The 12,319-nt window shown below is 41.0% G+C and overlaps 1 protein-coding gene across 1 annotated transcript in view; it reads right to left on the reverse strand.

Moving 5' to 3' along the window:
• LOC309571620 (cohesin subunit SA-2-like) overlaps window positions 1–12,319 on the reverse strand; it is a 60,679-nt gene that overhangs the window by 6,410 nt on the left and 41,950 nt on the right. The window contains exons 20-29 of the mRNA XM_082279288.1: window positions 12,114–12,317; window positions 10,483–10,559; window positions 9,404–9,491; window positions 8,295–8,372; window positions 6,485–6,577; window positions 5,634–5,802; window positions 2,933–3,078; window positions 1,945–2,046; window positions 460–614; window positions 229–357 (exon numbers count right to left, since the gene is read on the reverse strand). Coding sequence (XP_082135414.1) covers window positions 229–357; window positions 460–614; window positions 1,945–2,046; window positions 2,933–3,078; window positions 5,634–5,802; window positions 6,485–6,577; window positions 8,295–8,372; window positions 9,404–9,491; window positions 10,483–10,559; window positions 12,114–12,317 — 1,241 coding nt within the window. The remainder of the gene's footprint in view (window positions 1–228; window positions 358–459; window positions 615–1,944; window positions 2,047–2,932; window positions 3,079–5,633; window positions 5,803–6,484; window positions 6,578–8,294; window positions 8,373–9,403; window positions 9,492–10,482; window positions 10,560–12,113; window positions 12,318–12,319) is intronic.

The following is a 12,319-nucleotide window of genomic DNA, read 5'->3' on the forward strand; positions in this document are numbered from 1 at the left end:
TGGCCACAACTAAGTGTAAGAAAGATCTAGAATGCATCTTGCGCATACAATCTGAAATAACTCCTACTACAAAATTCAACAAGGGTGTCTCAGCCTCAGGGCCAGACTGATGTAAGAGGTTGTCTGAAGAGCCCTTGAGCAAATTCCACCACACTGAAGTTCAAGTGTCCTTTGTACAGGGATACATAAATCACACACTGTACGATGGCGTACAAGAACTTAACTTACACTAGTCTTTTGTCTGGCTTTAGCAGCTTGTTGGAAAATTCACTGATGATTACCAGAAAGCTCAAGTTAGGAGGCAAGCATTTTCCATCTACTCCAGTAGCTCCTTGAAAAGCAAATTCAATCCCTTCCCTATTGAAAGAAAAACAGAAAAGAACAGAGTAATAAAGCAGATAAAACAGACAACTAACAAAAGCAATGACCATGGACAAGGTGATGTTACATGGCACATACTTGTGTATCATGGCTATAGATTCTCTAGATTTCACTTGGTCCCAACCAAATGTTAGTGAAAAGCGACGAGCAAGTTCTTTGATGTTTGTAAAGGAAGCAGAGGAGAAGTCCACACCACTACTGTTGTCTTGGTTTTCTGCATGCGTCTGAAACAGCTGCAAGAGAAGTCTCAGATAAGCAAACACAGGTAATCCTATAGGGAAATAAAGCACCAGGCAGACAGAGAGACAGGCACAGCAAGCAACAGTCACCTCACACAGACAGAAGCCTTACAGAAGAGCTGGTAAGTTGTGCTTCTGAAGCACATGAATGGAACAATGACAATGAACTGACACAAAGGACACTGTTGTGCTCATAAGACAGGCACAAATCAAAAAATAGAAATAAAAAAATGATACGCATAAAGAGAAAAGCGATTCTTGAAGATGATGGTCCCACTGATCTCATCTCCTCTTGCGTCTTCTGAATCAAGCCCCAGAGGCCTAATTGGCCTGAGATGCTTTCAGAGTAGCAAAATGCAGATACGAAGCAGCAAGATTGGCAGCACCATAGGCCAATTTCGGAGAGTAAGATTAGGTCAAAAGCACATCTTGAGCTCAATTAACTGTGCTTTGGGTTGGTTTTTTTTCTAACAGAATATGCAAAGAGCTCATTCTCATCAACCTGTTAACTTTCAAGGTCAAGTAAAGGCCAAAAAGGGCCTGTTGTCTATGTGATACCTAAACACAAAGTCCTGACTATGTCAGCAGAATATATGTAGCCAAATGCTGCTTAGACTGATCTAAGCTCAGATTTCAAGGGCTGGTTCACAGATCTAAGCCCCCGGCAGTGTGTGTGAAATAAGCAAAGCTCATGTGTCAGTATCCCCAGGAGGAGCCTGCTCTCTGGATTACAGCAGGACTCCAGGCTAGAAGCAGTTCTGACCACAGGCAGAGCTGGCAAAAGCAGCTGCTAAAATAGCTAACTGGCTATCAGTCAGCAGCTGCAAGCCCCAGCAACTGAGACCCTTCAGAAAAGCTGCAACCCACTTTCCTCCAGAAAAAAAAAGCTGAAAATACAGGGGGTTGGAGCTGAACATACATACGCACATCCATGGTTCCTCAAATCCAAAAGGAATTAAGGTAGCCCGTAAAACACAGTATAATATCCTTAACATTTGTTAAGGTTAAGAGACACTTGCTGTGTCCCAAGAAAACACTTCAGAACCTCACGTCAGTTCTAACATACTATGAATTGGAAGATTAAAAACATGACAAAAAAATCAGGGACAAAAGCACCTTTTAAAACAGATGTAGTGATTTGAAAGGAGTTTTAGTTATGACATGCAAAAACAACATAAACATAGGAAGTGCAGGAAAGGAAGTCATTTCTGTCACTAGGTTTTCTAATGATTTTGAATTAATTATGGCATGGGAGGTAAAAATCTTCACTGTGAATACAGCTATCATAAGAGCCCCTAGCCTCTTGCTTTAATCTTAACCTTACCTGCTGCAGACAGAGAATCAGTGTCTTGGCACTCTGAATTTTGTTATTGTGCCTCGTCTTGCTTAATGTTTCTTTAATTATGTCTCCAAAATCACTGTAGGTCTATCAACAGTAACAAAACAATTGAGAATTATCATTCCCCTTCTTTAGCACTGGGAGTACACAAACCACATGACTGTTCAAGTGACACAAGAAGTTCCTAAAACACTCTCAATATCAGAACATGCAAGTTAAAAGATGAAAACTGGACTTTTTATAATATTTCATATGTAAAGCAATGGTATGCTTCTTTAAGAGTAATGTGGGGATCAAAGATACACTGAAATTGTTAAGTATTAACAACTAATTGATTGTCAATTCTTAATTCATAATTAATTGTTAATTCTTATAAAAGAGCAAAGCCTCACCAGGAGAGAAGTAAGAGTCTTCTGTACTTTACCAGTGCTTGCCAATGAAGCAAAGCACAAGATTCATACTCAGGTATTTCCAAAGTTCTGTCAATTGACTCAAGGAAACTGCACATTCTGATGTTCTTGGCCCTCCTGAAACCCCCTTCAGAGTGGCTGAAGCTCTCCTAAACCCGGGTCATCTAAACCCTGCGACTCATGTGAAATGTAGGCACCTGCATATGGACTGTGTGAGCTGTATGAATTAAGCTGACCATTTCAGTGTGCGAACCTCAATAGGTGAAACACTCCCCAGCCATAAACTGCTGCTCTGCAGTGGCCTCTCTGGAGAAGCTGAGGAGCAGATGTCCAGACAGACATGTCCTCTTCTCAATTTTCAGTAGCTTTGTCTGCAGTGAGGTACCTTTGTGGAACCAAGAGAGGAGATCTGCCCCATTCCTGCTTGATTTTATAGCCCTTTTGTGATTATACCAGGATTCGGAGCCATAACACTATTAACACCGTATCTTTCACAAACATTGGAGACACTTTCAAAAACTAAAATGCACTGATAGGAAAAACAACCTTATCTAAAACATTACCTTCACATAATACTTATAGATCTCAGCTGCTGCAGTCATCTCTACCACATTATACACTATTAACTTGCAATATGCTGCAAGAAGACTCCGCTTTTTGTGCAAGTCATCAAGTTTGCAACTTTCATCCTTTTCCTCTTCTGTCAGATCTAGGGAAACAAAAGCATTGAAGCTTTGTTCTATTACTTTATTCAAGGTATCCCAATTCAAATGACCAACTTTCACCTAAATAGCATAGACTCAGCTGTTCAGTAACAGATGCCAGCACTCATCCCTGTGTATATCAGAAAACACAGGTTTGTTCCCATTTCAAAGCTGCAGTTGATAACACAGTGAAAACACAGTCTTCTTCCACAGTCTTCTACTCTGATCTTCACAGGGCTTTGGCATTTCTACTAGTCAGAATCTCCTAGTACAACACTGCTCACAGCTACAGAACTGAACCAGTATGTAGAATAAAAGGCACAAACACACCAAATGGAATGGATCAGAAAAATTGCAACCACTTTTTTTTTCCTAGAATAAAACAGACGCTAGAAAAGTAGCACCTAACTTATCAGAAACCCTACAAAAGTTGTCACACACAGTCAGCAAGAGTTCCAATGAAAGTCTCCAAGTGCTTATCAATAAGAGTGAAAGGAAAAAAAGTCATTTAACAGCATTAAGAACATATTAAGTGTCTGGAACATGAGTTAATTACTTGCTGGAATACTCATGGGAAACAGATACTCTTAAGAGTATTCCAACAAGCAATGAAGGTGCTTGAGGAGAGCTTCTTTGCAGCAGGACAGCCAAGACACACTCTTTCCTGCTGCATATGAAAGCTATCAGCTACCAAAAGAGTTCAGTCTCTGACCTATAATTTTGATGTGGACTGTTTCTGCTGCTAGAATGACTGTGGGCCTCGAAACAAACATAAGGCAAATGACTGATCAAAAGTACCTGAAAATTAAAGAGTTTAAACTGGAAAGAAACAGCTGCCAGCTGTGCACACGGACAGCACACATATACCATCACAAAATCACTTGTTCAGGAAGGAATGTGCAATGGCAGGGATCCTTTGTGGGGAGAACTGAGAAACTGAAGGCATCATAGAAAAAAAGGTTTGAAACAGTTCTCAGGCCATTTAACCCAAAGCAGGATCAATTTTATCCCTTTCAGATACACAACAAACATTTCAGATACCTAACATACACAACCTGAAACATAACCCACTTCAGTAACTCCCACAACTAGGATACTACAACCTACTTGTGCAATCTTTTCTCCTGTATCTTTACTAATACAGATTCTCTTACTATCTCCCTCTTGCAATTTCAGCCCATCAGTGGTTCCTGCATATACACCATGATCCAAGGAAGTGTAGTGCCCAAAACTGAACATCTGAACAGCTGAAGGACAAGAGTTAGACAGAGAAATCTAGAACAATGCTTGTTTTGTCAAAGCATGACACTTGAACTTGGCCTCAGAACCACAGTGAACAATCTATTTTCAAAACACTCCCAAAAGAAACCAGCCTTCATAATTACAACCTCAATACAGCATCCAAATGTATTTGAAAAAAGGCAGTAGAGCAACAAATACTATTTCCCACTGGACTGAGAGCAGCCCTGAGGAAAAGGACTTGGGGGTGTTGGTTGATGAGAAGCTCAACATGACCCAGCAATGTGCACTCACAGCCCAGAAAGCCAACTGTGTCCTGAGCTGAATCAAAATCAGTGCAGCCAGCAGGGCAAGGTTGGTGATTCTGCCCTCCTACTCTGCTCTGGTGAGACCCCAGCTGGAGTGCTGTGCCCAGCTCTGGGGTCCTCAGCATAAGAAGGACGTAGACCTGCTGGAGCAAGTCCAGAGGAGGGTCATGAAGATGCTCAGAGGGCTGGAGCACCTTGCCTATGAAAACAGGTTGAGAGAGTTGAGGTTCTTCCACCTGGAGAAGGGCAGGTTCTGGGGAGACCCTGTAGCACCTTCCAGTACCAAAAAAGGGCAAACAAGAGAGGTGGAGAGGGACTTTTTACAGCAGCATGTAGTGATATAGTGGGGAAAGGCTTTAAACTGACAGAGGAAAGATTTATTTCTTAGATATAAGGAAGAAATCCTTGACTGTGGTGGTGGTGAGGTACTGAAACATGTGGCCCAGATAAGCTGTGGATGCCCCATTCCATGTTCAAGGCCAGGCTAGATGGGGGTTTGAGCAACCTGGTCTAGTGGGAGGTGTCCCTCTCCATGGCAGGGGGTTTTGGAATTAGATGATCATTAAGGTCCTTTCCAACCCAAACCAGTCTATAATTCTGTGAAACCTGCCCCACAGCCCCAAAATCAAAATCCACTGGTCCTTTACTCTGATGGCTTAGAAGGGTCCATGCACTGACAGAGCCACACTGCAATACTGCAAGGCCTTCCTCTAACACCATCATCTGGACCATGAAAGTCAGTCTACCAAACACTTTCACTCACTCAGCCCTGCTTTAGTTCAGCCCTTTTCATCCTACAAGTAAATTGGCATTTGTATTCTGTGGTTAGTCAGTACAGATCAAAGAATTACAGACTTTTGTTTGTAAAAGAGCCCAACCAGAAAAAAACCAAAGCAGCTCACAAAACAACAACAACAAAAGCAAGACCAGCCCTTTTTCCTGATACATTCACTGCAGATGACAAATGATAGCAAAAATGGTAGATTGTTTCTCCAGTGATGAAGATGCCTAACCTTTTTTTTCATCTTCTTCATCCATGAAAACATGTTCCTGGATAAATGAAAGCAGTTTTTCCTGAAATGGTGTGTTAGGAAGATAACCTAGAAGTCCAACTGCTTCTTGATTATTATTTGAATCCAGGTGACTCAAAATCAGCAACCAGTCACAGAGTATCATGAAGGCCTGTATCAAGCAAACAAAGCCAAAGAAGGATTTAGAGACCATGTTACTTTTCCTGCCAAGTCCACCCTGTATTTCCATCAACCACAATCAAGTTTCCATCCCACTTCTTCCTTGCAAACTAAAGATTTCTCTTTGCCTCAGCTGTGGTGAAATGCCCCAGCTAAATCCTTAAAAAACTTGTACATTAGGATGCAGTGTACACAAGTATCATGTATGAATACCACCTAAAGATTTTCAAAGTTCCGTGGGCAAGAAGAAGAGCTCTATTACGTTGAAATATCCCTCTTTTAACATGAACCACTGGACAATTTCTCCATTTTTTTAAGTAATATTCACAGCAAGACATTATTGAAGCAATGATAGCAACCAGTACACTGATAGGTCTAATCAGAAAACGCAATGATTTTCATTCAGATTCAGGCTTTGATTCTGCAGATGGACTCATGCAGACAGAAATCTATGCTTGACTGAAGCACTAACTTGTAGCATTTTAACTAACATAACTTTAATTTTTATTTTAAATAAATAGTTGAACACTGGGGTTTTTATGTGTTATTTCTTTGCTAAGAGACAAAAACATAGCAAAAATTTAATAGAAGGAAACACCAGTATGAAAAAAAAGGCAAGCATTTAAAAGGAGGTCTGAGCACAAACGCTTGTTAAGTGATAGAGAAACACGAACCTTTTCTCTTACATCTTTTTCCTTATGCTGGAGGAAGCATGTACAAATCTGGCTGAAACGTCTCAGCTCCCTTCTTAGTGGAAAAAGAGTCTCCTAAAAATGCATTTAGGAAAAATGAACGGACCAATATGTTAGAGACTATGATTCAACAGAGAATTACAGAACAAACAACAGTAGCATCTTTCTTCCACTCATATTATTCATTTAAGATAGCACAGCTGATGACATGATGAAAGAAGCTGGCATTTCACAGAACAGCTTACTAGCTATGAACAACTGCATCTGTCACAGTTGCTGAGACCAGTGGAATTCAGCAAGTCACAAACTCTTTGTTTCTCCATCTGTAGGGAGGGCGGCACGTATTCTCCTATTCACTTAATCTTATCTGTATGAAGCAGTGATAACAATGGAAGTAGAGTCATAAAAACCTCTGCTCCATCCCACCTAATGTTCAATGTGCATTGCCTTCTGGAGTTGGTTTTCTCCCTTCTTCCCCTACTGACTACAGAGGGAAGGGAGTTTAACTTTGGCACTCATAAACTTAAGACACCACTCTTTGTTAAGATGAATCCAGCATGGGAGACTATTTGGTTTGCTCACAACCACACAAAAGACTTTCTGATCCCCCACCAGGTCCCAGCCGCAGTGCACTGAGCTCTGAGCAGTCAGTGTAAGAGGAATGCCCTTACAAGAGCCGGATTTCATGCTATGCAACTCTGCATTTATAAGGAAGGGGATCCATCCCAGGACATGCTGAGGAGAACCAGGTGAGGGGCAATACATTGCTTTAACACTGCCAGGGAAGAACAAGAGGGAAATAACAGAGCTGCTGTCCAGGAAATATTTTTTTTTTGCTCTTGGAACTTCTCTATCTGCCAACATCCAGATTTGGCCCTGCAGAGTGGGCCGTCACATCTACTTCCAATCAAAATCTGCTCCCATATGAAAGGCCAAATTAAAAAATGTGCTGCCCCATTACCAGTCGAGCTAACCGTGTCTGGAGTGCAAGGCAGAACACATTAGAGCAGTGAGAGATGTGGACATCCACGCAGGAATGGAATGGGACGGGAATAGACAGTGAATCAGTGGCCAAATGGGTAACCTCCCAGCTAGCATTTCTCACACAAATGGCCGTGTCAGCACCCTGTCCTGTATGCACAGGAGCACCAGGGAAGGGGACAGAATGACAGAAACAGCAGCACTCAGTGGAGTCAGAAATCACCATGAAGAGGAGCCGCACAAGTTCACATTCACACGTGAAACAAAACATAAAAGAGTTTTCCCCTCTGGTGTCTTGAACTAGACTTTCTTCTGAAACACCTGCTAGAGCTTGGTACTTTATAAATTACAAAAGGAAATAGTCAACCATTAAGAAAATTTTCCACTTTCCTTGACCTTTCTGACAGAAATATGTAGGTAAATCAAGAAAATAAAAAAAGAAACAAAGCTACAGAATGTCCTGGAGTTTTCATTGAATATTCTTTGTAGCTTAAAACAAGAAAACAACAAACTCTTTGGCAGTGAGACAAGTTCCTTATCTCCATCAAGCCCCCGGAATTTGATGCACATGTTCTGCAGTAAAAATAGCGGTGAACCATTGTTCCCGCAGACTGGAAAAGCACACACACTTTAAAAGAAAAAACAAAAAAAGAGGAGACGAGAGAGAGAAAATGCCTCAATTCAATTTTGTTTCCTCAAGAAAACCGACAAACTATCTTCTTATAAGCTTGTTTTTTCAAAAAATCTCAGAACAGGAAAATCAACTTCTGTAAGCACAACTCCAGGTTTCAAAATTACATCAATGGCCAACCTTGGGAGAATTTTCCGAAACGGCAGCTAGTTGCCACAGGAGAGAAAAATATGTGCACTGGAGAGCTGGCAGGATAATCTGCAAATAAAAACACATGTCCTTTATTTACATGAAAGGTTCAGCAGCAAGAAGTTTAGGACTAAGCAAAGCATTCAAGCCTGACATTCTGCATGCTGCTTGCATGAACATTTCCCAGTTGTATTTAGATCTTTAAAATAAATTCAATAGGTTTACATACAAGCAAGCATTGCCCCCTGAGATACTTACCTACTAAGGTGCTGCTTCTGCAGAACTTCTCTGACATCTTGATGAGATCAAGGGAAAGCAACCCACATACCAAAAAGTGTGTTCCCAGAGGCTCACTTTAGCTTAGCTCCTCGGGATTCCTTTGCAGCCTTTGATGAAAGGCAGACTCCTCCAGAAGCCAGTTCAGAGCAGAAGCCAAACCTTGGTGCTCCAATGCTCCATCTAAAGGAATCCACCTCTACCCACCAGCTGCAGGCTCTCTCTACTCAACTAAATTTCACCCGTTCCCAAAAAACCTCCCAAGTTCTCTCCTGCAAACAGGGACTGGTTAACATTCATAATTGCTAAAGTATTTCACCTTGCAATCCTAGAATACACAACTCCATCTTGGCACAAACAATGTTTGAGTTGAGGCAACCAGATAACCAAAAGGCTGCAGTTGAGACAACTGGTAATTATAAATCACTGCAACAAGAGTCAACATGTAAGCAATAGGTCCAAAGTATTCCAGTTTCTGGCTACATGCAATCTAAAAGGGGTTCCTCACAGTCCCAACAATTTCATATGTACTGAAAGTGAGACTGTGCAGTCACTGGAAATACTGAACATGACAAAGGATCAATCCAGATGTCAGATGATTACCACAGTTCTGAAAAATCTCCAAAATTAATTAATATAAAGGCATAAATTTACAGATTCCAGTAACGTTATACCAAAGACAGCCTCAGTTTCCCAGATTGAGAAATGGACACAGTATCTTCCTGTCTCATAGGACATTGATATATAAGATTACTTAATACTTCACATTTCTTTGTGCTTTCATCAAGAAAAACATCTTTCAATGTTAAATATTAACTACTCACCAGAACAGGCAAACTGCCATGTTCCGTTTCAAACACCAGGAACCTTAAAGTCTTGTCATACAGATTCCACTTGGTGAGATCATGGGCACTGCAGGTGAAAAAGAAGTAATAATGATACACTAAGCAAGAAATTAAAACTCACCTGATCAAACAGGTTAAATGTATCCTATTTTTGCCTTCATATGACGTACAGCAATAACATTAAACAACTAAATATTAATTATAAGGGGGAAAAAGTAAGTTTTCATCATCTAACAATGCAACCTTTAGACCACAGCTTTACAGTCTGCATTCCTACCACAAAACTGCAGTGTTATGAGGAGAGGAAAAAGAAGCTTGAGTTCTGCATCCTTTGCTATACTTTACACATACTCTGTAAGTGCACAAAAAGGTCTAAGGAACAATTTCCTCAGCTCACTCCATATGACTGTTTCTAATAGTCTTGAGAATTCTTAACTCAACATTAGACTTCTCTTTGCAAAACCAAAGTAGCCCCAGTGCACTTGACTGTTGGGCATGTGTTGCAATAATCCCCACTGTAACACTTGACAGGTAAAAGTACATTGAGAAGAAGGCCCAATTCCCCTAACCTCTGTACTGTCTTGCATGACAATTTGCCAATCTCTGGAGAATCAAGGTTTTGAGAAATCATCTTTTAACAAAAGAAGATCAGATAAACTAAAGTAAAAGCAGACTACATCCACTGCAAAGAATGATTGCATTCACTATACCCTCTTCAGACTGACCACCAGTGTTGTCAGTAAGGCTGTGGAAAAACATCCAGCTAGGACAGAGGCACCACAGAGGGTATCTCTGTGTCCACTCTGACATCTCAATTCTGTAGCATACACTTCTCAGCCACATTAGGGCTGATGCTCAGTAGTGAGTCCAAAAGTAATTCCATATCCAAGCATACAGTTCCATTAAGAAGAAACTAAACCTTGCAGCACCTCTCATAGGTATCACTTTCATTCTCTTGTGAAAACCCCATTAAACCCAACAAACAAGTCTCACTTTCCATGCATAAGGTTGACACTTTAAGTATATGGGAACATAAATTGTGTAAATAAACATCTCACTTATGAAAAGCTGCTATTCTTCTCAAAGTAGAATGTATCCGGGATATTTCTCCTGCATCCGTACAAAATCCTCCTTCCTAAATCACGGAAGTTTGGGAAAGAGAAAGGAATTAGCCAGTGTGGGCCAAAGCAACTACTGTGTTCTCTTCCCAACCAACCCACAAGACTGGATCACTCTCCTCCAGCCCTCCCCAGTACCTTCACTTTTAACCACGTCTTAACTCATGTCTTACTCTACAGTAAAAAGAAAACAATACAACTGCAGAGAAATTTTGTATAATCCCTGTCATTAACAAACCAGTGGCAGCCTCCCTAGACTGCAATATTGCTAACACAGAGTAAAATGTAGCAATTAGTCTAACATGGTCCTTCACACAGTTGTTAAGGATCTCTGGAAAGCTAAGTGCTCACATGGTGCTGACCTTCCTTGCTTCCAGCTGCCAGATCACATTCAAAGACAGCTAAAAATATATTAAATACTTTCCCATAGATGCAATTGCTGTAGTTTCCACAAGTATACTATGTGATTCTGGGGGACGAAATATACAACCAGGAATTAGAAGGGAGGAGTTCCAGGAGGAAAATCTCTTTATTTAGATATAGATCACACTACGGAGGAGTCGAAGAATCCCTGGTCTTGCACTTATCTTGTTTCTCATAAGTACACATTCTCCCACATTGACATAGATCTCTATTTAAGACCAATAAAATTAATCCAATCTGAGGTTAGGGGATTTTTTGGCTTGACACATTTTGCAATATCCCTGTGTCCAATATAAACCTGCCAGTGTTAACTCTCATACCATGGCATGACACCTGTTCCTGACGGCACAGTTGATCAGATCAGCTGCAGGCTTCTGTTGTTCAGCTCAGCCAGCAAGCTATTCATATCCCCACCAGCTGTTTCTGCTTTTTAGACCTAATGAAAAGCTCTGAGGGAGACTGCAGTCCTCTTTCAAGGGGAAAGTCATTATTTCAAAGACCCTCAAAGCTATACAATCTGCATTACAGACTGCTGTTTGCTATTTTTTTTCCCTACATCCAAAGTGACAGCACAAAGGGCATCCTGTGCACAGTCAAATATGGAGAACTACAGAACTGCACCTTTTTGGGAAGAGCCTCATCACCTACAAATCAACAGCACTTACTAGCTGATCTCACACATAGTATCTTTGGCCCAGTACTGGAGTAACTACAAAGCAACTACAGAGCTTAGGTCCAGAATATCTGGTGTAGGACTTTGCTCCTCAGAAGTACACATTCTCCCACACTGACACAGATCAACAAAATAATTCTAATCTGAGGTTAGGGGACCTTTTGGCTTGACACATTTTACAACATCAGCTTCCAATAAAACCCTCCCAGAAGACATACAATGCCCACTTGGTGGTGTGGACTACCTCGTTTATTATTTTCCCCACTCTGTTCCTGCCAAATATACTGCCAAAATACATCTATTTCATTAAAATGTGAAGAACCATTCTTCTCAGAGGTGCAAACCCATCTTTTAGAGTTCTGCCTCCTTCAAGATGAAACAGGAGGCAAAGAATAGTTCCATATGCCCCTTAATTTTGTCTTCTTTTTTTTTCCTAGGGAAACAGTCTGCTTACCCCTCAATGAGTCACACTCACCTTTTGCCAGAAGCAATCTAGTAGCTGGTTAAGCTGATCCATTAACTCATCTATCATTTGAGTTCGAGCGCAATCCACCTGGCTATAGATGGCAATTTCTTCACTGCAGAGGATATAATAAGTCCTGGAGGAAGCCTCGAGGACAGACATGTCGGAGTGTTTGGCCACAATGTCTTTAATCTCTCTCAGCAAAGCATCCAAATGCT

The sequence above is a fragment of the Coloeus monedula genome, assembly GCF_965178545.1.
Source record: "Coloeus monedula genome assembly, chromosome: 3".
NCBI classification, from domain to species: Eukaryota; Metazoa; Chordata; class Aves; order Passeriformes; family Corvidae; genus Coloeus; species Coloeus monedula.